Source organism: Zonotrichia albicollis, chromosome 5, assembly GCF_047830755.1.
Source record: "Zonotrichia albicollis isolate bZonAlb1 chromosome 5, bZonAlb1.hap1, whole genome shotgun sequence".
NCBI lineage: Eukaryota > Metazoa > Chordata > Aves > Passeriformes > Passerellidae > Zonotrichia > Zonotrichia albicollis.
The window spans coordinates 13,222,032-13,247,924 of NC_133823.1; the positions used below are offsets into that span (position 1 = coordinate 13,222,032).

At 39.9% G+C, this 25,893-nt stretch overlaps 1 protein-coding gene across 1 annotated transcript in view; it reads left to right on the forward strand.

The window, feature by feature from the left end:
- The window catches only part of LOC141729010 (uncharacterized), a 156,754-nt gene extending 131,888 nt beyond the window's left edge, over window positions 1-24,866 (forward strand). The window contains exons 6-11 of the mRNA XM_074540425.1: window positions 12,695-12,805; window positions 13,625-13,648; window positions 13,933-13,956; window positions 14,240-14,263; window positions 14,878-14,957; window positions 15,658-24,866. Coding sequence (XP_074396526.1) covers window positions 12,695-12,805; window positions 13,625-13,648; window positions 13,933-13,956; window positions 14,240-14,263; window positions 14,878-14,957; window positions 15,658-15,771 — 377 coding nt within the window. The 3' untranslated portion in view covers window positions 15,772-24,866. The remainder of the gene's footprint in view (window positions 1-12,694; window positions 12,806-13,624; window positions 13,649-13,932; window positions 13,957-14,239; window positions 14,264-14,877; window positions 14,958-15,657) is intronic.
- The last annotated feature ends 1,027 nt before the right edge of the window (window positions 24,867-25,893 follow it).

Consider the following 25,893-nt stretch of genomic DNA (forward strand, 5'->3'; position numbering starts at 1 on the left):
TACCAGCCTGTGCTTGCATTCCTGCCTGGACTGCAGGGGCTCTGACAGCAAAGGTAACCGTGATGGTTAACTTCACTCCTGGTATGGCACAGGCCTGCTGGAAAACCCTGACAGCTTTGGAATTGCACGCTGGGCTTCAAGAACAAAGCACACAGGGAATTCTAAACCGCCTGTGCCACCTCGCTGACACCGCTGTGGGCTCAGATCTCAAGATTAAGCAATTTATCTGTGCCAGGATTGAGCCTGAGTTATGCAGCAAGCCAGGGCTCTTGAGAAACACGAGCCGCCAGGTTCCTCTGAGCCAGCATGGCAATGGCTGCAGCCTCTTCTCTTTGGGCCCGGGTGAGGGAAGCCACTCACAGCTACAGAGAGACCCCAAATGCCCAAGTGAACTACCTTGTCCTGCAAGGCCACCCCAAAGCAGGTAGAACAGGGCTGTAAGGACTTGAGAAACACAGTGATCCTGTCAAACCAATGAGGGTTTCAGCTGCTTAGAGAGAAGGATCCTATCTATCCTTGGCCTGTCTGGTTGGTTCACCAGCCTGAATGTGTATTCTACTGATGGGAATGCTGTTTTCCAGCTGAGCAGAGCTTTCTCACCAACAAGACATTTTTTAGAGGGGGAGAAAACAAAGTGCAAAACAACAAAACAACTGAATAATTGAAATAGAAACATAATTTTGGAAGATGATGAAAGAAAATGGGAAGGGACCAGAGGGATAAAATATTATATTTGCCAGTTGCAATATTTATTTCCTCTAGTTACAGAACTCTATGATGGGTGGATGAAGGTAAATGTGACTTGTTTATAGTAGATTTATGTAAATACAGGAGAGCTTTTCCAGGACCTACATATATCCACCAAATATGAAAACTGTAATAAATTATTACAGTAAAAATGTCAGAAGCTTCCCTGAGATCAGCAAGAAAAATTCCTTGATTCTTCAAACCCAGCTACACAGCCAGTCTCGTGTGCTACTGCCCTTACCCACATCCACAAAGGCATGAGATGAGCTTAGCAGTGTACCCTGAATATCAACACCTCTGGATGTTTTATATTAAAGAGGAAATTGAAGGCTCACTCTCATGCCAACTTCTGTCTTTTATGTGCATATTCATAAAATACATGCTGCAGTTCAGTGGTTGACTTTTCAGTCAAGCTAGTTCAGATTTTTGCTGAAAAGGTTGGTCCCACCTGTCCCTTCCTGTGTTTGCTGTCTCATGCCAGCACCAGCATTTGTGTCTGTAGAACACACACTTCCCCAAATACAGGGTACAGGCAACAAAGAACTGAGCCAGGTGAAAGCTACATCTCTGCAGAGCTGTATCTCATAATCCAGTATCTAAATTTCTTCACCGGTACCAGCCTTTTCATGAGTGCACTAAGTAAAAAAAACAAAAAAGTTCGTTTAGGTAAGTCCAATTCAGAGTTTGTTGGTGTAAGGGATATCCTGGGCTGGGCTCAGGCATGGCAGTATTGTAGGTGTGCCAGGTTGTGCTCTGCTGATGCTCAGCTCAGATTTGCTGTGGGCTCCTGAGAGAAGGGGGAGGAGGAGAGAAGGGAAAAAAAGCCCATGAGCAGGAGCTGCAGGGGCTCACAAGAAAAGACCCTCCGCAAAGTTCTGTGTCCCAGATCTGATGCCTGACTCACAAAGCTTCACGAAACCCCTTGATACTCCTCCCTGCTGAGCTGAGCTGTCTTCTCTGCTTACCTTTGATCATAAGTAGTGCATTAACTTTATATTGCAGTTTTCTGGGTTTGTGTCTTGCTCATACAAGAATCTATAAGATGTGGGCTAGACTCACATGTGCTCTCACATTCCTTCCAGAAGAATGTAGAAAAATCAGAATGTAGCCAGAAGTCTCCATCTAGTTTGATTTTTTCTTCTTTAGCACTATCTAGGAGTTACTACACGTAGGGTATTGTAGGGCAAAGTTTGTAACACTGCATTTAATTGCACCTTTCACACAGCTCATAAACCAGATTTCCAATAGCTGTAATTTTAAATTTCTCTCCTTGGATGCAGTGGAAAATGTGACTTTCATGCTTTTCTGTATGTTTACAGCATCATAAATAACACGCAGATCTGAAGTGTTTTAAGTACATCAATATGCTGTTTTAAACAAAGTAGTGAAAATATGTAGCATATAGTGTCTAGTTATTTTGATTTCTTTCAAGGCTAAGATTCCTCCTGCCTGCATAATTTTTAACTTTGCATGGTTCAAGACTTCTCTATGTGCTGCACCTCAAAGTAAATGGAATTCAAAGTCAAATGAACTTGGGTGAAGAAAGCAAGTGTGCAAAAAGCCTGTGTGTTATTGCTACTTATTTTGAGTTTTAGAATTTATAGAGTTCTGATAGAATTTTTCACCAAAATTTCAATCTGTGATATCCAAAATCTTATGAAATCTTTTGACAAAACAATCCTTGAGGTGATATTTGACACGATAATAACTTTCAATGAACCAAGAAGTCTTTCTGTTGGCAGAATTTCTTGCTTATAATCAGTTTCCATAACTGCAGCAGTAAGTTTATTACAGATTATATGTTTATTGCACTGTACCAATCCAACACTTTTATAAAATGAATCATTTCTAAAAAAACCTGCTTCTTATTCAGGATTATATTAGTATTGTGCATTATATAAATAACTGGTAAGTATATAAACCTGATTGTTAAATTTAGCTACTGATCTGATAGAAACATTTTAAGCAGATTTTTGTCTTTTAGAGGTTAAAATCTGGATGTATTTTCTCTAAAGGAATGGCTGTGTTCAAACATGGATTTCTAAGCATTTCCAACCCTCTTCATATGCAAAGAGGACTTTGGGGTTTTTTGGTCATAAGTGTCACTCATAGAAATGGAAGGTCTTGAATGTATTAAAAGATGGTGTGGTCTCTTGGTCAAAAAATGTAACTGATGTTCTTGAACGTTCTGCTTCAGTGCACCCCTCACACACCACACATGGAACCAGTAAAGGAGCACTGTTCCTTCCTTGAAATGGGCCATGCTGTTTCGTTTGAAACAACATGTGTTTCTGCTGGGTGTTCTGTGGTTCTGTCTCAACAACATTACTCAGAGCTCAAATACAGCAGGTATCAGCCAAGGAACTCTCAAGTATCAGAGGGATGAATAAATCATATTTTCAAGAAACACCCATCCCTTTCAAATAGATACACAGCTATACATCTGAGACATAACTTGCTTGAAAGAAATATTTTTATCTCACTCTTCCAAAATTCGAGTTGCCAAAAGACTTCCAGTAACAACTTAAATGAAAATCTCAGGAGAGGGATTGAGGCCGCAGTACTACTGGGGACTATAAAAACCAATCCCTTTCCTTGTGTCTGTTCCACTGGTGACCTCTAGTGCCCAAGGACAAGAACAGGTATTCAAAGTTTCTCCAGAGCACTGCTTTGGGAGAGCGGGCAATAAAGCTGTGACCTTTTTTTCAGTGTTAAAAATTCTGTACTGGGCTTTCAATTCACGATACTTTAAGTGCAAAATATTAATATATAAGCTTAGTATATTAGGGGAAACAAAATATTTATGCTAATTATAATACTAGAAAGCTTCTTATTTGTAAAAATGGATATTGTGCAAGATTATTCACATTTGGACCATCTGTTTCAGGCATTTGTCTTTGAGCAGACGACCTTCAAACATAAGGCCTAAATAGGTAACATTATCAACTAACTGGAATTTAGCTGAGAAAATGGGATGCCTAGGTACCCACTCAAAAACCACAATGATTCAGATCTTGATTTTTTCATTATTATGGTATTTTTTTTAATGTAGCACACTCTGACATGAGACCAGGCTGTTTTCTATGGGAAGGCATACATTTAGGAAAATATATCTTGGGTATTTCCTTCACAGCAATATTGTTGAATGGAGATTGAAGAGAAAAGCAGCTCTGAACTTCACTGCTCTCATGTCAGCTCTGGAAGTGATGGGCAGTTACAAAGATCCAGGCATTTCATGTTTCTTGGGCAGAATGCTTTGGTAGATCTGACTTCCATGAAGTCCATCTCTGCCTGTGACTCAGACTTTAGGTAATGAGAACCTTTCTTTGGCTAATGTTAACTCAGTGATGTGCAAATAGCAGATAGCTCATGTTTAACAGTGTTAACAGGAGTAGATTAAACTGTGCTCTGAGAGAAGCATGCTGGAGAGAAGTGCTAGAAAATTGTGTATGAAGGAGCTAATAACTGAATGCATGCTTTAACACTTTGCAGATATATTTTTTAATAGAAACAAGATAAAGCACAGCAGTCATGCTTACAGCAAGGCTGGAATCTCAGATCTCTCCTTCCAAGACTGTCCCCTAACCAACAGCAGGAATCACAGAACCACAGAATATGCTGAGTTGGAAGGGACCATCAAGTCCAGCTCCTGGCCCTGCACAGGACACCCCAAGAGTGACACCATGGGCCTGAGAGCATTGTCCAAATGCTTCTTGAACTCTGTCAGGGTGGTGCTGTGACCACTTCCCTGGGGAGCCTGTTCCAGTGCCCAACCACCCTCTGGGGAAAGAATCTTTTTCTAATGTCCAACTTCAACTTCCCCTGAGGAATTTTGCTCTCGCGTCCTGCCCACCACTCCTAAGTATTTTGCTACACTGTAATTGAGTTTTAAAATACTCCCAGTAGTCTCCCAGTTAGTGGTGAAGGACATTGGGAATGTGAACTTGAGCCACTCTGGCATTCACACTTGCACAGCCTTAGCTGTGCCTCTACCAAGGCCTCTTTGTAGTGACACTCCCCAGACTCACAGAGACAGGTTCCCTCAGCACCCCCAGGTTTCCCATAGCAGAGTCTCAGATCCTTAAATTGCTTTAAGGACCACATCTGGATCCTTAAAGCAATTTAATTGTGGTGCAACAACAAAATAACAGCTCGAGCTGGCACCTCCAAGGAGGGACCCTACACAAAGGAATCCCTGGGCTTTTATATTCCTCAATATTTATCATATTGATGAAGGAATTGTATCTCTGGGTGCTCTGAAATGTAATCTCTTACAGGAGAGATGGGCAGTTGTCCTCTTCTCTGATTGAGTTGTAAAACAGAAGGATGCTGCAATGGATTCTAAACTGAAAGTCCTGGATGAATGAAGGCATTATCCTGCAGCTCTGTGCCAGGAGTCTGTGTCACAGGGAGCTCAGCATTGCAGTGCTGTTGCTGTTGCAGAACAAACCTTTGCTGTGATGTGGTGGCACACAGCTCAGCCTGCAGGCAGGCTCTGCTGGCTGCCACCACTGCAAGGACATCTTCTGCAGAGTTCTGATGTTTCCTCCAGAGATCAAATGCCTGAAGCCCTTTGCTGTTTCAGTTGTTTATTAGGTCTGTCCTGAGAGGGCTAATGGCCTAGGGTGGAAGAATTCAGCCTTGTAGTTATTGAACATCTCCTGAGTAAAAGCATGTGTATGGATGTGTAAGAGACAGATGAGAGTGTGGGAATGGGAAGGAGAGGAGGTGTGTACAGAAGCTGGTCTTCCCTGTAATATAAACCATGACAAATCCTCTTACACATAGAGAGATGTGAGTGCAATCTTAAAATCTGTGTGCTGGGTGGCAAAGCCGATTACATGACTTCATTCCTGATGTCATTTGATGGCTGTGGGCAGGGAGCACAAGCCCCCCTAATTGCAACCTTGTAAGCTTTCTGCAGCTTATATGAGAACTTAACAGTAAATTGCAGTAGCTGACTGCATGCAAAGTACAGCAATGCTTCAGAATGAGGAGAATTTTTGTATTTTAATAAAGGCATGGGAAACAGCTGACATCTTAATTCAAACATGAGCAGAATACTCTTAAAGTAAACAATTCTACCCTGTTGTCACATTAGCTGTCCAGCAGCAGTCCTCTGGCCAGGATGTGTGAGGTGTTAATGATCCAGAGTGCTGCACACACTGCCTGAGGAATGCAGGCAGCATTGGTACTCAGGTAGTGAAAGTGTAGTGCTGGTGTTTTAAAGAAAGCCAAAGCATTGCTCTGCTGGAGGCATCACTGCTCAAGCACCTAGAGGCTCTGAGTACCTTTCTGACAACAGCAGCCTGTTCAGAGGATTCAGAGGAGGTATTTCCTGCCTTTAAGATTGTTTTTGTGGCTGAATCATCCATAGTCTGAGCCAGAAAGACAGTAAAAAAGATAAGATGACTCATTAGGAGTGTAAGGTCTACTAGTTCTAGAACCTTTATATCTTTTCAGCTGGAATCTAATTTTCTTTCAAGTGCAGTTTGACAAAAGAAAAAAAACAAATAAAAAAGAACAACTTCAAATGGCGTAGAAAATGGGTCAGTCAACATTTTCAACTAGCGTAAAAACTGTTTCTAAGTATGTTCAAACTATATTTACTTCTATTAAAATGTATAACTATCCTCCTACTTGACCAGAAAGTTGGAGGTATTCATTTACAATTAGCAAGGTAAAATAAACACTTCAGGTAAATTTTCCTGCTTGAAATTTTTAATCATAATTAAAATTTTTAGTTTAAATCAGGGTGTAGTTCCTGCTCTCCTCCCCTAAGGCTCAGAGCAATACAGACCCAGTATTGCAACCCAGGCCTCTGAGCACTGGGGTGAGCACACATGAGCAGAGCCCTTTCAGGGGGTCTCTGTCCTTTTTTATTAATCTGAATAATAAGGGTACCAAATCATTTGAAACAACAACTTTCAGGTCATCAGGAACTATGTAGACTTGTTAAACTTTGGTTTTATTATTCTATGCCACTGATACAATTGGAGAAAAAAAAAAAGGTACAACCCTCCAATTGTGAATAAGTTAAATTTAAGAATCTTGCACCCATCAGAAAAATGAAATGCTTTACTCTCTAAACATTTCTACTAAACATCTGGTAAATCTTAGCTTAAAATCAGTGCAGCAGGCACAATGGAAAATCCTTGAGAGTGATGACAGCTCTGATTTCACATGTATTTATAATCCTGCACTTCGTTTATTTTTTTGGGATTTCTGAATTTGACAGAGACAGATATCTGAAAATAACTGACATGCTAGCTGTCAGCCTGTCCTTAAAATGTGTGGTCAATAGATCAAGGGAACTAAAACACAGGGGGCACAATGTTATTCTCTGTTACAAAACGTAGAGAGGATGGAGCATTTTATAGTTGTTGAGTGAAATGCTCATATGGGAAAATATAAATAGCTGACAGTCTCTCACTTCAGCAACTTGTATGTGGTGCTGAAGGCAAACTATTACCTGCAGTCTGTGAAGGAAGGACTTTGCCACTTCAGCACAAACATGGGAGCACAAAAATGAGAGCTGTTGCTACAGGGGGCAAACTTTTCACCTGGGCTGGGGTGAAACCAGGTGAAACCTGGTGAAAACCTGTGAAAGGTCCTTCCTCAATACATGGAATCATTTTGTGCCGTAGCTTTGAGATAATTCAAGTCAACGTGCAGCTCCATCTCCTTTGGTCCTGTAGGCACTAGGGGTAATCCATAGTTTTGGTGAGTAGGAAAAGCAGGAGAGACCTAACTGAAGCTAAAGCTGCTTGAGACAGGAGTTTTGTGTTATACATGTCTGCAGCTCCCAGTACAAAGAGAACAGTTTGTTCAAATTAAACAACCTCCCATACAGGCTGCTGTGGTAATGAGTTAACATAAAAGGCCAACGTCTTACTTTTAATGCAAAAGGCAAAAATAATAAGATTAATTTTGAAATTCTCCAAATATGAGGTGGAAGACAGCAGTGATTGCTTGCTGTCCACAATACTGGAACTTCTTGTGTGGTGTCAGTAGTTCTGCCAAGGTAAGCAGGAGGAGGAATGAACTACTTACCTCCACTTCCTATATCTGCTAGACACTGCAAAAATTTCAGAGAGAGAACCTACCAGTGAGTGGCTGCAGATCAGACTAGACAAAATTTCTTCCATATGTTACAGCCACATTGCTCATTAACCACAGAGATCCATGAAATCTGCCCTGTTCAGTTATCTCAGTTGTGGGTGATGGCTTTGTGTAACAGGAGCCGTGCACAAAAGGCAGCTGGGCTGGGAAAACCTGCCAGAGAGGGATCCTGGCAGCTCGATCCTCAGAGGGATAAGCCCTGCTTTTCCAAGGAAAATTCAGCAGGGATATTCCTGGAGCACCTCCTTGCCTAGAGAAAGAGCTGTAAGTGTGGGTGTGCATTTATATATGTATGAGGACCAAAAACACAAATGGTAGGCTACCGTGTATATGACTGAATCTGCAGGAGCAATGATTTTGAGTCCCCTCAGAGTAAATATCTTGTTACAAAGACCTTTTGGCTTAGGAGATTTGTCACTTACTATTTCATAAGTAAATAGAATCTGTCTTGCAAGGAGATAATGAAACATAATGGAATTTTAATGTAATGATTATTATTAATCATTAATTAATCAGTCACAGTTCTCTGTTCATACCACAGCTCCTGACCAATACAACATTGTAGACATGAAAATTAGTGCGTGTGACCGTCACGTCCCACTCCTAAAAGGAAGGGACCACCCAACGTTCCCAGATGCCAGTGGTGGAAAAGGAACAACAAATTTCAGAGGGTCTGAAAAAACTTATCAAGTATTTTTAGTATATTTGCTGTCCCTGCAGCAACCCTGAAGTGCCTCTATTTGGATGTACGAGGACAAGAATAGGACTGCAAATGAGAATATGGAGTTGAGAGAGATTGTCAAGGGATTCCAGATATTTGTAATTTCCCTGGGGAGAATTGGGCTGACAAAATCCTTCTGAATTTTGCAGTTTCAACAAACCTGTTTATAGGTGTCTTTCTAAATTTTCTCTTCTACTCCCACTTTCTTTAATAAACGCTATTTTTTGTTGCACAGTGCACCTATGGCTGTTGTGGCACTTTGTAAAATTAGAAGACTGGATTCACTCTGGCATTCTTGCTAGCAATGGCAGTGACAGCAGATTTCAGAAATGCAAAATATGGCAACCAGGGCAGGGAATTCCAGAGTATTCCACTGAGAATATGGGCTCCTCATACTTGTCTCTTGCTTGAATACTTTTTCTGTGTACACAGGAGATTCGTGATGATATTAATTCCTTACTCTAGTGAGTAAGGAAGAAGGCTCTGTAAGAAGGCAGAGAAAAAACGTAATTGTTACTGGAGATAGTCTTCAAACAAAGTCTGAGATGAAAATGTCGCTTACACAAGCAGTCTTTGGGAGAAAGCCTTTGAAAGAAAAAGGATGCATAATTAAAGTGGTTTCTTATGCTGGTTAGCAATGGACTTGGAACGCAGAAAACATTGTACCAGCATTTCTCACTGCAAAAGTCTGCTGTAGCCTGATAAATGTTCTGAATAAAAGATAAGGGTGTGCACTGAAAAAAAGCTGTTAATGACACATGGCTGCAAGCATTATGCTGTCCTGTGGAATGGAGATATTTGCCCATATAATGCTTGTTATTCCTGCTTGCTTGTCACTCCTGAAAGTCCAGCTGGTATCTTTTCATGGGTCCAGGGAACACAAGTACTCCCTGTTGTACTGCTGAATATCTCAAAAGAAATCATCTCAGCAGAGAAAGAGGGTGAAATGACAGCAGGATGATAGTTTGCCAAGCAAATTCCTTTTTCTTGACAAATTTATTTCTTTTAAATTCAAATTATCAGTGGTTAACTCAGCATATTCTATAGTATATCCTCTGATGAAGTTGATGTCAACCCATTTGGAGCACTGACCATCAGTTTTGAGATGGACTTGGGAAGCAGTTATGGAAAGCATAATATCATTTCTTTAAATGATCCTAAATATCTAGGTATGTGAATAGTCATTACACTTTACAGCTGGCACTGCTTTTGCTTTGAATACTTAATTTTATGGTGCACTAAATATTTGTGAACATATCATGATCTGTGATCAGTGCCAAAGAAAATGTGTGGCTTTTGTGGTCAACGGGCATTTCACTTCCATGTGTCCAGGCTTTTCCATCTGGATGCATTTTCCATACTTACCAAGAGCTTTGAGAACTACACAGTCTCTTTGCAGGTGTGAGATACAAGAATATCCTCATCAAAACTGGAGTGTTTTGGGAAATGAGGTGTTCAGAACTTGTCGTACATATGAATAGGACTTGCTGTTCACCTGTTGGTCTCGTAATTTCTGTGCTCGCTGACCACTTAGCGAAGAGGGAAAATTCTTTTCAGCAGATCCAAAACTGCTGGAGTCACAGAGCCCATTTGCATCCCAGCCCTTACAACAGCTGTTTCAGGAGCCAGTCTGATTGAGCCAATAGGCAGCACAGCAGAATGATAAGCACAGCAGGGGCAGGCTTTTGAGGTCTGTGGCTTTTGGTGGCACTCCTTTGCTGTGGGGACAGTGACCCGGGGATTTTTCCCTGGTGCTTTTGCCCTCTTGCAGGCACAAAAAAAAAATGAAGATGTTTAAGACAATACCTGTGTTCATTCTGTTGTTTACAGGTGAGTGAACATTTCTTTATAATTTTTCCTCAGCTAATACTTCCTCTTTAATACTTGCAGTTACTTTTTGAAAATATCCCTAGGTACATTCTAAATGTTAATTCATATGGCTAGATCTATAAGTACAATAATTGAAAGTGTTTTGTCTGTGTATTATTATATCGTATCACATGAATGATTACTTTAGTTATATCTCTAACAGCAAATTAAGCTTAATTAGTAAGCTAATGCTTAAAAAGCACACAATTATTTTGCCATGTAATATGAGCACTCCTAATAATAAAACCTCAAAAATAATTTAGGGTGTATTTTAAAGAAATCCTCTGCAGATACAGAAAAAGACAAGTGTCAGTGTAAAAGGTAAGACTTGTTGCAATATTAGTCATCTTAGTCTCAATAATGAATGACAAAAATAAATGTTAATATCAGTTATGATCAATATTCTAACAATCAACAATAAAACTAGAGAAATGACAACACCTACAGCTCATCCCTTTTTACTTGTCTGCAGTACTGGTTACAGGTACAGTGGCAGTATCTCAGTGATGCTGCAAGGAAACAAAATTTTAATTATTTCAGGCCTTTGAACAATAAGAACCAGGCTTTCCCACCTGCCCCACAAAGACTTTGTAAATTTACTGAGTAGAAGTGAGAATGGCTGGGATCTTCCTCTGCAAGTGTCATGAACTTCCCAACTGCACCATTTGCACTACTCAGGACCCCTTGTATCAGTTCTGTCTAATGAAAATGTTTTTGATACTCAGAATTTGTGACTGAATGTTGTATTAGAGAGACCTTACATCATTTGAGTATAATACTAGACAGTAATGAAAGGGATTCTGTTGGAATGTGTGACTGTTAGTATCAGTTTCATAAATTTCCACCAGAACACTGTTTCCTTGTGAGAAAGAAAAGAATAGGCTCAGTCTGGTGCAAAGACTTTCTGCTTTACACCTTGAAAGGCAGAAATAGAGGGAGAATTTAAGAAAGTGCAAAGAGGTGGAGGGGGTTGGCTGATGGACCTTCTTATCACGAGGGCACACGTGTTCTGAAACAAACCTGGCTGAGAATTTCTGTCCCTCTTGTAAGGAGTCCATGGAAATACATACATCACCCCTCTCTGCTGAGCTGTGCCCTGCTTGGCAGAGTCCTGGGAAAGCTTCAAAGTGACAAAGCAAGTTTCTCTCCTAACCCTGGGGTAACTTCAGTGCATTGCTAACAGGTGCTGCACGTTCTCAGAGAGAGGCAGCATCTGCCCAATAGTACTGCTGGGGGCACAGGTTTGCTCTCTTGCAGAGGAGCTGTGGATGCATGTTATGTCTGGAGGGGATGCTATCCTTCTAGGAAGGACTTCGTAGATAGCAAATTCAGGGGAGACCAGAATTAAATGAGAGGTTTGATGATGCTGATTTTTTTAAACTTGTGTGCCCAAGAATCTCACAGGGCAGAGCTTTGCCCCTCTGTGATGTTTCAGAGTCCCTGTGGAATCTCCTGGAACTTCTGCTTCAATAGGAGAGGTTTTGTTTTGGTTTGTTTCTCATGTCATAACTGTGGCTGTGAAAAGCATCTCCTTAATGCTCCCATAACTTATAGAAGGGCATAGGTTTCCTCTCTTCCTGTCACTAACAAAAAGTTCAGGAAAAGTATCTTTCACCCCTCCCCAATTCTTTTTCATTAATTTGCAGTTGAAGGGGAGAATAATGTGAAAGAAGGGATGTTAATTAAATTTGTTAATTAATGCAAGCAAATGAGTGTTATCATCTCCATCAATGTGGTTACTTCCCATTTGAGAAGCATGGGAAGGAGAGAAGTGAGAACAAGGATGAGCATACCAATAAACATCCCAGGTGGGCTGAGCTGCTATATCCTATCAACCTCCATCAAAGCAAATGAAAATGGATTTGGTAATTTTCACAGAGTGCCCAAATCTAGTAAAGGCTCTGCTACTGTTCCCTTATGGATTTCAATTTTTTACTCTAGAGCAAGGAAATAATAGCTGAAAAGAATATCTGTGATTTGTTTGTTGTTTTTTTTAAGCTGAGTAAATGGCAGTGAGGGGGGTTTATCTAAGTTTTTTTTGAGAAATATCTTAACAATTTCAACTGAAATGTTCACACAAAATAAAGGGAGGGAGGGAAAAATTCCAAATGTAAAACAGCAAGCATTGTCCAAGTTACGAGCATTTGAATCTTATAACTGAAATTATCAAACAACCTTATTAATAAAGGGTGTGGCATACTTCAGCAATAATTAATTGAAATGTTTTAATTTTAGGATATCTTTGTAATGCTCAGGACGAACCCGCAACATCAAATGATCCCCCTCTTATGGAACTTGGTACATCAAGTCCTACAACAGATCCACTGGGGAAATATCATGATCCAGGTCTGTTTTTTAAGTTGTTGCTTCCTTCAAATCCTGAGTCAGCTCTTCCCTCAGGTGTACACATCTGAGTCTTGGGAATATATTATTCTACTTTTGTGCAGTTGTTTTCCAGCCAAAGACTCTCCTTAGAAAAATTGTGAGCACAAACCAATTTAACAGCAATATAAGCCTGTGATTGTTTTAAACAAGTTTCCACCTTTTTCTACAGAAGTGGAAGCTGAAGGACAAAGAATATTTCAGACATCTCAAATAACACAGCCTAAATAATTGTCTGTCAAGGGACAGGAAATGTATCATTTAATATAAAATGCCAGGCATTTTCCATGATCAGTGGCTAGCTATTCTGTGCCAAGAAAAGAACACTAATGAGGAAGATAACAGCAGAAAAGGTCTGGTGGACCTGTGAAGTGTCTCAATTTTTTCTGTGACACGTCTCTGTGCAGCACCTGTTTCTGGGTGTGTCTCAAATGCCACGCTGCTCACTCTGGGCTTCCTGGAGTGACTACTTTCTCAAGCCCACCTGTGCTCTTGACACCACAGCTACAGCCTGCATGACTCTTCCTAGTTGCAGGCTCAGAATGCTAATGCTTTCTCAAATCCTACTTTTGTGGGGCTTTGGGTGGTGGTGGTGGTCTCCACAGCAGCTGCTGGGGTAGTGTCAGGAGCTGAAGTGCCAAAGATTTCACCTGCTCTCCCTATTTCCTCCTCCTGTGGTCTCTCTGCTTCTTATACTGAGGTAGGAAAGCCAGTTTTAGCTTCATTGCACGTGGCTGTGCAGTTTTCTCAAATTTCTAATTTTTATTATTTTCCTTTTGGCAGAAATAAGTCAACCAGGTCGAGACGGTAAGTTGACAACTTCAACATATTGTACTTTTGTTAAATATTTTTTTCTTTACCTAAGTTTTGAATTTTTAACTTCTTTTACTGCAGTTGATTATAGAATACAAAAGCTATGTACGGGACTTGTCATTAGCCTGAAAAACTCTGGTTTCATATAATAGTATTGAAGACACTTCTTAATGGCAAGTCATAGTATTTCTCTGCTGATTTAAGTAATGACAGTATTCATTACACATGGCTGTGCAGTTTTCTCAAATTTCTAATTTTTGTTATTTTCATTTTGGCAGAAATAAGTCTACCAACTCCAGAAGGTAAGTTGACAACTTCAACATATTGTACTTTTGTTAAATATTTTTTTCTTTACCTAAGTTTTGAATTTTTAACTTCTTTTACTGCAGTTGGTTATAGAATACAAAAGCTATGTATGGACTTGTCATTAGCCTGAAAAACTCTGGTTTCATATAATAGTATTGAAGACACTCATTAATGGCAAGTCATAGTATTTCTCTGCTGATTTAAGTAATGACAGTATTCATTACACATGGCTGTGCAGTTTTCTCAAATTTCTAATTTTTATTATTCTCCTTTTGGCAGGAAGAAGTCTGCCAACTCTAGTAGGTAAGTTGACAATTTCAACATATTGTACTTTTGCTTAAATATTTTTTCTTTACTTAAGTTTTGAATTTTTAATTTCTTTTACTGCAGTTGGTTATAGAATACAAAAGCTATGTATGGACTTGTCATTAGCCTGAAAAACTCTGTTTTCATATAATAGTATTGAAGACACTCCTTAATGGCAAGTCATGGTATTTCTTTGGTGGTTTGAGTGATGACAGTATCACTCAACCAGACTAAACCAGACTAATTTGCTTTGCTATTACTATTACTTTGGGGCTTTTTCTTTTAATAAAATTTGTAACACAAATATTAATTTTGATCAGCAGTAACATGCTCACAAAAAAAATTGGAGAATAATTATTTGGAGATTAATTATAGCACATATTTGCACTGTTGAAAAAAAATACTGTAATGATCTGTGACATGATTGGCTTATTTCTGTACAAACCCAGGCTTGAATGAGAGTTTTGTTTGTAGGAAAAGTCAAGACCTATATTTTAGTACCACATGTAACTATTTTATGCTGCATAATTACCCACCACAAATGTAGGTATTAATTTTTTCCTTGTTGTAATGGCTTAGAGTCATGCTTACCTTTCTTTTTGTTCTTCTAGTGGCAGGAGTCAGCATTGCCCTTGTGTTGCTTTGTATTCTTATAGTTGCTATTTTTTGGTATGCATGGAAAAAATCACAGGTAAGTCCAATTTTTTTTCTTTGGGTATTTGTCACTGTGTGTATAATATGTATATATAATAGAACATGAAATTTCAGCTTCCCACTTGTCACTCGGGTTTCTGATGTTCATTTGCACTGTAGTTGTTTCTCCACTGGGAAGGGTTTTTTGTCACCACTGGATGGCATTCTTAAAATTAGGCAGCTTATAATCAAAAATTAATTTACCTCAGCTGCCTCCCTTCCTGGATAGGACCTGCTCACATTTTTGTAGGAATGGTTTCTGGTCTGCAGGTTTTTTTCATTAAAGGTCCTGCATCAGCAATGATAATTGAAGTGTTCAAGTGAATTGTACCTGTCTGAGTTATTTTAGATCCTGTATTATCATTTATGCTTATTATATATATATTATATATATTATATTTTAGATTCTGTATTATCATTTATGCTTATTATTATACTTATTATCATTTATGCTATAATAACTTATCACAGACAGTTTTATCTGTGATGAGTTTAATATTGATAAAAATTAAAATACTAGGTAACTTATAATAAGAATAAATGCGGTAACACTACAGAAACAGATATGCTAAAATAGTCTGTTACTGACACAATTTAATAATAAGGAAAAACATGAGGAGAACTAGTATTATATTGACATTACTGGTTTTCCATCTGTGCAGCTCAGTGATGATGATGCATTTGTGTTTCTTTCCCAGGAAGGTTCAATTGAGCTCAATCCCATCCCCTACGGCGAGGCCGGAGTGTCCCTACGGAGCGTTTCGATGCCTGAGAACCAGCAGGAGTGGCCTTTTGAGAGAGCAGGGCAGTGACAGCAGGGCAGCTGCTGCACCACCCCCTGGCAGGAAAGGAAAGCCCTCTCCATTGTACATAGTTGGACAGCACTCTCAAAGGTGCAAAAAAGTTACATTCTTGAAGTTATAAATGTCCTTGTTAGGGAAAATGCCACACTTTGACTATTTTCTAATAAATTAAACCTGCACAGGAACATGGCCACTGTTGAGATTAGCTGGAACAGCCACTGTTTTTGCTTGTATATCTGTGAATTTCCTATTGGAAATGGCTCCTGGAAGGTTTTAGCTTCCAAAGTCTGGCTTGGGCCACAACTAGTTTACCAGCATAAACAATGCTGTTCCAGAGCCTGGGAGTTTCCTAGGGATTGTTTCATTTGCTAGTCTAGATATTGTTATCATTTACAGTTTATTTGAAATTACACAGTTGATACAGCCAGCCACTCCTGGTCAGGGATTATTCAAAGATGACCACTGCAAACCTTTGCTTGCTCATTGTGCCACTCGGTGGAAGTAGTAGTGGAAGTGTGACAGTAACATCCAATAAAATTCAGGGTTTTGGGCTTAACTGACTCTTAAATTTAAAATCAATTTAATAATAATCAAGAGTCGTTCTTCCACTGTTTCTTGCCCTGACAGAGTGGCACTAATGTGTGCCAGGTCCCTTCAGCAGCCAGTGAGCGCTGTGGGGCTCTGGCTGAGCAGGAGCTGGGTAATGTGGGGCCCAAAGGCTGCCCTGCAGTAACTTGGTGCAGGCAAGAGGAGCAGAGAGGCAAGGGGGTTGTCTGAGATGGCTCCCTCAGAATATTCCTGTGTGACCTTTGGCAAGTGACCCTTGTTCCCGAGACTGAGCTCCTGGTCTGGAGTGCAAGACCAGTAGTATGTCCTTAGCTTATTTTTATCTCTGAAGATAAATGTATTTCAAAGCATGCAGTGTGTGAGCCCACAGCAATGAAGGTACCCTAGAGCTCTAAATTGGTAGGAAGGCACAGATTCTGTTTTTATGCAAATCATCTCAAACCAGCATTAATTTACCCAGTAATAGAGAAGAACTCTATGTCAGCTTTCAAATTCAGGTGTCAGCTGACATTTTCTACAAATAAAGGCAATTTCTTCATGAAACTCAAGATATTTTCAGGTGACTTCTGTGAAATGAAATGCAAAGGAATATTTGAAAGCTCATCCCTTTTTCCATCAGCAGTTGACAATATCTTTTTTATTTCTGTTCATTTACTCTGAGTTTAAGAATGTGGTAATTGTATTAATTTTATATGTTGCAGTTATTATTTAGAGTGGGACAGTTTGCTAAATCTGCTTGTATGGTATATTTTTTTAATGTGCATCTTCTGTTTTTATTTCACTTAATAGAAATTTTGTAACTGCTTAAATGCTTTTTTAGATATTAGCTTAAGAGTGCCCTGGGCAACAAACAGCATTAGTTGAATACAGAGGAAATAAGGATAACAAATATTTGTGAGGAATAATTCATATAAACAATGTTTACAGTGCTTTTTAATTGAAGTTTCCAAGCCTCTTTGTGAATAACTTTGCTTTAAAAACACTTTCAGAGTGATTGTATTTTTTTCTGAGCTTTTACAGAGCTTGTGTGCTAGAAATTATATTTAATAATTGTTATTTGGTGTTCATGTTGATTATTGCACTGTTGAAGAGGTTTGTGATTGCTGAAAAAATTGTCCTCTACCTTGGGTGGCCAGTGCCAGAGGAGTGGATGCTGAGTACTTAGGAGACAAACTACTTGTGGGCTTGAAATTACTTGTGTCAATGAAGCCTGAGCAGCACCTGGGCTGACACAGGTGCTCAGGAATTGGGGGGTTTTGGCCCACAGCTCTGCAGTGCTCTGCACTTCCCTGCCTGCCAAGCAGGGGAGCAGCTCCTGGGAATGATGGAGCCCTGGAGGAGAGGGCAGTCCCAGCTTTCTGGGAAAGGGGGGAGATGGTATGGCAAAACTTGAGAGACACATGTTCTGTGGCTCTGATTTGGAAATGAGACAGGAAATAAATGAAAAGGGAGAGCTCTGTGGAAATCAGGAAAGCCCTGATGAGCAGAAGCTGTGGATGTGGAAGTCAGCAGCAGCACATCCTACCTGTGATTTGTTTTTCTTTACACTCAGTTGAAAGGTAAGTACATTTTAGTTTATTCACATTTCTTTTCTGCTATAGGAAAGATGAGTAGGAATTGCCTTGACTTGAAGGAAATTAGTTTTGTATAATTTAGAGGTGAGTCTTTTTGAATTCAAGAAGAGAAAAGCAAACTACTCAAAGTGGTGTTGGAGCTTTGCCAACTGGGGATTACTTTTAAAAACAGATTACCCAAATTACCCTTATTACCAGCGCAGTGTGAAGAAGGTTGCATTGAATAGTCTCTGCAGGTCCCTTCAAGCTCTGAATTTCCAGTTCCCAACAACTACCACAGCTAGATAGCTGTGTTTGTACAGCAGCTTGTGTCATTTGTGGGTAACTTCCAAAAAGCTGTGCAGCCAGCAGCTCTAGGAACAGGTACCTCAGCAAAAAAATAAGCATAGGGCAGATGTGGGTGATCTTCCTCAATCTGCATTCAAACCTTTTCAAATTTACTGCCTTTCTAAGCAGTGCAGACTTGACCAGTACAATGTGCTGAAAACATCAGTTACATCACTAAAGATCTCTTCTCCTTCCCTTTAAAAAAATCTTACAGAGTTGTTCATTGTCCTCTTCATCTTTTTACTATGAGACCAGTGGACAGTTCTTTTTCCTTTTCCCCTGTCATTCATATTACAGAACCACTAGCACAAATGGTTTGGTCTTCCAAACTAACAGTGTAACTTATTCTCCATTGATTTAATGTTTAGCACTTCAAAAATGTGAAAGCACATCTGCTTTTAATAACTGGAGGTTAAAAATGGAAAGCTTACTGTACTTTCTGGGGTAATAATGGCAATTTTTACAGTTTCCACAAAATTTTTAGAAGCTGGTGTCTGCACTTATGATGTGATACACGAGTTTGAAGCCAAAATGATATGTCTGGCTAAAAAAACATGGTCACTATTTTACATTGTGGTCACTGGTATTAGTTTTTTACATCCCTGGATTTATACACATTAGCCATCTTGGTCACAGCAAAAGATTTACTCTTGCTTACCCTAAGGATGAACATAAATGGAAAGGTTCACCACAAGCTGCATTAACCTCTGTCTCATAAACAGAAGAAGAAGAAACAGGAGAAAAATTTTCAGTATGATTAAAGCCAGGCTGTAAAAACTTAGACATCCTTAACCTTTAAAACCTTTCTTATGCAAAGTCATCCCTCAGGCCTTTAAAATTTTATTTGTATCCAATTGTTTTCTATTCCTCCTCTGTATATGCTAGAAACAAACCCCGCAGCAGCCAGCATGTTTTCCTGCCTATAGAGGTTTAACTTATAAAAGAAACCAGATAGAATATTGTAAAGGGGAAATGTGATAGGGGGTGATAAAGGGTGTTATTAACAATATGTGTCTTTATTTAGACAGAGAGTTGGTGCAGCCACTGCTGCCAGGCCATTTCACACCACCTCAAACAAGAATGTCCAAGCACCTTGCAGTGAATTGTCAAAACTCTGTAGGACTGCTCTGTTCTTCAGCAGTCCTTGCCAAGGAGCAGAGCATCCAAGAGGCACACAGACCAACACATGCAATGCCTTTCTGTCTCACAAACCTTCTTGCTAGTGAGCTCTGGGCCAGGCTGAATGCCTGGAAGCAATGGTGCTGGACACAAACTGGATGCTTTCTGTTGACAGCACTTTTGATAGGAAGACATCAGTCCATTGGCAGGGAGTTTCCAACCAGCTGATTTCAAAACACCAAGTCTTGCTGTCAGACACGACTTCAGAATCATGTTCTAATAGTATTCAAACAATTGGCCATGGCTTTCTGTTCCCTCCTGTGTGTGCCCAAGCACAGTATGGATGTGTGACAGAGGAGGACATCTGTGCTGTCTGATCTGGGGACTCCAGCCCCCATAAAGAGCGGGAATGGGGTGTATTCCAATGTGTGCCAGTGATAAAGCTTGTGTGAAATGCCCCTGCAGAGATAGGTTCTCCTGTGCCCCTCCCTGGCAACACCCTCTTTTTAACTTCATGCTACTCCCTAGCTTCATTTCTTTGGGGTTTGTTTGTTTGCATAAAAAAGGTGTTTTGAACAAGAAGCAGCAGAATTTCTTTTGCCATGTTTGTGCCATCTAAAGTGCACCAGACAAGGAGAACTTTTTCCTGCAGTTAGTGAGAGATCATTTTGTGTAGCTGTAGTGTAGCCTTAATAGATGGAATGCCTGGGCTGATTTTAATGGAACAACTTTGTGCATATTTCAGGTATACTTTCCTCCATTTAAACATAAATAAAAAAGAAATTTCTGGAGGACTATTTACTGAAAATTTTAATCAGACTAACTCTTATACTTTGTAGCAACCTCCAGCAAAAATTCTGAAAATTTAATAGTACAGGTAAACATAAAGATGTATAAGCCATGTAGAAAAAATTGTGTTTCACATACTCTGGTTAATACAGTTCTTGAGTATGCAGAATCATAGACTGATTTTAGGTGGAAGGAACCTTGAAGATCATCTATTTCAAACCCCTTGAAGGGTAGGGATAACTTTTACTAGGTTGGGCTGTTCACAGTCCAGTCCCACCTTGTGCAAACATTTTGTTTTTTCATTATTAAAGACAGCAAAATCAACTCTGAAACAAAGCAAAGGCCAGCTCCCTCTCTTCTCCACAGACGGCAAAAGAATCACTGCTGTTTGTAGAGAGTAAAAATATTCAGAGGAATCAAACCTGTTTAGCCAGTGAGTGACTGTAACAGGCTTTCAGTAACTACTAAGGAGGCTGTTGTTTTCTAGGGGGAAATAAAGCCATTTTTACATGGTTTATTCCATCAGCTTTAATAGTTGATAAAAATCTGATCTTTGCACAAGGAGCTTTTCTTCGTCTAGCCCAGGTTTTGTAACATTCTGCAATGCTGATGTCCATATAGACCGTTGTTAAGCAACTTTGTGACATTTTGAGAAGCTGGCCACGATGCTTTGTACTTCTGCGGCTCAAGCCCAGACCATGCAGGAGGTTTCAGAAGTGTTGCTGATCACCTCTAAACCAAATTAATTTTTGTTATAACTGTGACCCAAATTGTACAAAATTTTCTCACACCAGTAATTGACAGGAGTCGTCAAAACCACGCACAGGAGCAATTTACTGAGCTTCATTTCACTTGCTCTGTGCTACAGATACTGTGCTGCTATTCTTTTCTACCATTGCACTTCTTTATAACTAAAACTCTAGATTCAGATCCCTTTTGAGTAAACAAAGGAATTCCTTTTACAGTTTCATCCAGTTTGGCTTATTCCTTTACCAGCTATAATTCCACCAGTGTGTGTTATTCTGAGCTAGCAAAGTGCCTTCTGAGCGTAAAAAGTTTCTCTGGGATTTTAAGAGAGCAAATGAGCACAGACCTAGTGCCTGCAAGTTGTGTCAGAAGAGAAGTGCTGTCTGAATAACAGGAGAGGGAAATAATCTGGCATTCTTCAGTCCAGATCTGCAGTTTCAGCAGCAGATGGCTCGGATGCTGCAGGGTCTGGGTATATGAATAGGGACATTGTTATTGCTCCCTCAGCCTCATTACACCTAGGCAGTCTGTCTGTGCCCCATTGTCACCCCAGAACAAACCTTGGTCCAGATGTATAATCCTAGTATTAAATAAGTGCATTTTTAAATGGCATTATGGTGAGGATGATTTAAAAATCCCAAATTCTGATCTTACTGCAATTAGAAGAATTTATTTTTCACCTCTGCATTTTGAATCTTAGCATCTTGAGACATTCTAGTGACTCAGGAGGGGGGGAATTTCTTTCCTAAGTGTATATTGAATTCCAAGATAGACCCTGATGATAGAAAAATACTCTGTAATCATCAGAAAGATTCCCATTATAATAATGGCATTGCAAAAAAAAAATTAAGAAAAAAAAGGAAGTATCAACTTCTTTAAGGTGCATAGATTTGGCATTAGAGGGAGAAGGTTACAGAATCATGGAATGTGCTGAGTTAGAAGGGACTCATCAGGATTATTGAGTCCAAATCCTGGCCCTGCCCAGCACCATCCCCAAGAGTCACACTCTGTGTCTGAGAGCATTGTCCAAATGCTTCTTGAGCTTTGTGAGGCTTGGTGCTTCCCTGGGGAGCCTGTTCCAGTGTCCAGCCACCCTGTGGAAAACCTTTTCCTGATATCTATCTGATATCCCAATACCCAGCTTTAATTTAGGAAGAGGACTGAAAGGAAAACAGGGAAGGTACACAACCAGAATTAGGGCATAGCATGTTTAAGGTTTTCAAAGAAAATTAAAGATATATTCCATTCAGGATTTGTGTTTTTTGTACCATCAGGAAGAGTCTGGAGCTGGGGGGAGGACAGGGGAAGCTACCTTTCACAAGGTAAGGTAAAATATCTGCTACTTGTAGATTTTATTAAACCCCTCAAGTTTCTGTTTCAAACATATTTGTAATACTTCTGTTTAAGAAGCTGAGTCCATTTCTGGGATTTGTAGTGACTGAAGTTTTTGAGGATTTGCTTTCAGACATGTACTTTCAGGAACACTCATCATGGGTGAAAAGCAGCAAATAAGAAAAAGACAAAGACTGAGGGATGTGTTGCCATGACGTAAAAGAGAAGGAGGCCGCCAGCTGCAGTAAAACAGAACTCTGTGGACTATTTGTGTCTGCTGTATTTTATATGAGCCATCACAGGAAGCTATTTTCCTTTAGAAATCCTATATGGATTCTTTCTTTGCAGTAAGCTCCTGATCAGCTTGTGCTGGTGGACCTGAGATGAAGAGACTTTGTTCTACACATTTTATACTAACCAAGCAAAAGAGAAATGTGACTCCTTTGTCACAGGCTCCTTGTTTATCAGGAAAATTTATCTGATTCTGGAAATGTTAGCAGGAATCACAGTATCTTTGGAAAAGTGGATCTTATTTCACACGTTTTACTAACAAGCATTTTGGTTAGTGCCAATAAAGGCCATGGTTTTTTCCCCACTGTGCAGGTATTTGCTAGGAAGCCAACTGAGAAAATGAAGCAGGTGTGCAAGTGCTTATTACAAATATGATTGGGCCAAAATTGGGTTGTGTGTTAGTGGGGAAAATAGCCGAAAATTTGACTTCAGGTGAAAATTATTGAGAACACCAGTAGATGGTTTGGCACCTTTTTATGGCCTACTGGTTCTGCTGCTCAGTTTGTTTCCATACCAATGCCAGCTAAAGCCACCAGTTTCTCTCTGATGATGAATTCATGGCAAACCTGCAGCTTGTGAGCCATGCTGAGCTGTCTGCTCTTCACTTGACATGCACAAAAATCCTGTCTTGTGCAGCAGCTCTCATGTCATGGGCAAAGAAAGGGCATTCACTGAGAGTGCAGGAGCTGAGATGGAAGCATGAGTGGAGGAGCCTTACAGGAAGGTCTCGAAAGGAAGTCGTGAGCTCAATGACAATATTGTAATCCCTGTCTCTGTTCTTCTGCAAAATATTTGCATCGGATTCAGGGATTCTGACAACTGAGCAGGTGATGTTTGATCCCAACCTCCATGGACTTCATTAATGTTACAATTAGTGAGTTCTGTTTATTGATCTATTCAGGCCAAAACCAGTCAACGAAGAAAAATAAAACTCACATGAGGTAGTTCATCCTTATTCATCAAGGATGAATATATCTTTATATCTTCCCCTACTAAGGTACTTCACTCTCTGCCCACTGGTGCACATGGGAGGAGAACACAAGGAAGCAGTCCAGGCTCCTCCAAGGCACTGTCTGGTGGCAGGATCTGTCTCTCTGAGAACATATCTGCTTTTCACAGAATCCTCAGCTTCCTGTCTGTAGGATATATTAGGCAGATTTTAATGACAACTCCAGACTAGTGGAGGCTGGTTCTCAGCGTTTTGCAGCCACATAGGTTATGCCAAATTCAAAGAAACCACAAGTCTGGAGCTCAATGGCAGGTTAGAGGTAGATGTGGCTAGGCTGATTATTAACCAAAGAAAGTGGATATAGCAGCAGCCCTTTGAATACTAGGCTGGCTTTTACTACAAAAAAGAATTTCATTTGGATTCACAGCTACAAATGCCACTGTTGTGCGCACTCACTTCAGCTCAGAACGAGCTGTCAGTGGAAAATATGATCTTCTGAAAAAATTCCCTTGTGCTTTCTCGCCACACAGAATCCTGGAACCCTCAGAGGTGGTGCAGAGGCACAGAACAATGAGACTTTTATGTAGTCACACAACGTGCATGACCAAAATGTCTTCTCCATATAAATAATACAGATACAGATGCCCCCTTTGTGAAGATGTAAGAAATAAAGAAGTGCAGTTCTGAAATGCTGCAGCAAAAAGCTGTATTTTCAATTTGGAATAAGAGCTGGGAGCATGTGAAGAATAAATGAAATTGAGAGATTAAGCAAGAGTATAAGGCTTTAGTGACAATGTCAGATACCCATGGGACAAGAATGAAGCAAGGACAGAGATCAGGGATAGAAACAGTTTGCATAAATTGAAGTAATATGTCTAAGAAGTCCAGAAGATTGTAAAAGCTAAAATAGCAAAAAACGTTTTGAAAGATCAGTGACTGGAAGAACAGATGGGGAATTGAGATTTGAGGGCTGAAAGCAGCCAAGATAATAAGCAACCAACGATGATGAAGTCTCTGAAGTGAGGGAAGACTATTGGAGGTGGTGGCTTGGAAGACTGAAGACATTGGATAAAAGGAAGTGGAAAGTAAGTGCTGAGATTTAGAGACTGAAATCAAGAAATTCAATGTTCAGCCTTGTGAAACCAAAGGTGACTACAAACCAAAGTCACAACTATTGATTGAGGTGTCCAAATGTGAGGAAGGACCAGCATGTTTCAGAGTAAGAGCTTATGTGTGAGCTGAGTACTGTAACCAAGGACTGTCCTTATAATGGGAAAAAGCCCCTGCAGCTTGAAGCAATCCTGAACTCAGAGTGTTTTGGCCCAAACACTGATGATGTAAGCATTCTTCTTTTAAAAAAACCCAGTGTTTTGTACCTTCAGCAGCTTTGCAAACACAGCTGTTGGGCACAGGCTTTAATTATAATTAAGTCAGTGTATTGGTATCAGCTTGATGGTTAGAAGATACCAATTAAATTTTTTTTTACTTGAAGACCTTTTAGTTAACAGAGAAGTCCAAATGAACTGGTATTTTCAGTTCAGACTGAAATCAGCTCAGTAAAACTGTGTCCTTTCAGGTGTTTCTTCACAAGATAGAACAGAACATCCTACAGTCTCTGAATAATGGGTAAACAAGGAAAGAGGAATTTTGTCTGAGTGACTGGATGGTTCTAAATATGAGTTGTTTTTCTCCTAGTGATAGAAGCCCTTCCTATATTAATTCCTACTCAACAGCCCTGCTGTCTGGTTGTGTGAACACATATATGGGTTTCAAAAACCAAGTGCAATGCAAGTTAATGATGCACACTATAGCCCTAAGGGAAAGGTTAGTAATAATCTTTTGTTTCTCCTTTACAGGATAATTCTTGCTGAAACTTTGTATTTGGGGGGTTAATGGGGGAGGGTTTGGTTGCTGTTGGTTTTTTGTGGGTTTTATTCACCAGGAGCCAGCTTCTGTTTCATCACTCATTTCTATGGTAACCTAACGAAAATCCCTCCCAATGAAAAAAGTTGAACTCCAGAAGGTGCTCAAATTTTGGGAAGCAGTGTCCAAAACAATTCCAATATGCATGGGGCTTCAAAGGACTAATAAATTCTCTAAAAACTGGAAAATTACCTTTTAATAGAGATTTGTATTTCACTTGCTGAGAATTCCTTAACAGAAGCACCCAAAGAAAAATGGGCTTGAACACTATGACCGTGCATTTCCAGCAGCAATTAAAGCACCATGGTCTCTTCAGATGACAGTCAGGAAAATGAGCATCTTCCTTCAGAAAACCACAGTGAAACCAATGGACAGCCAGAAATTTCAGGGAAATCTAATTTTATACTCCAGAATATGAAATACATTTATTTATAGGATGTGTGATGGAAGTGGTGAGAATGACATCAAGGTGACACAATGCTGAGGAAGAATTCAGAAAAACCTGACTAGATG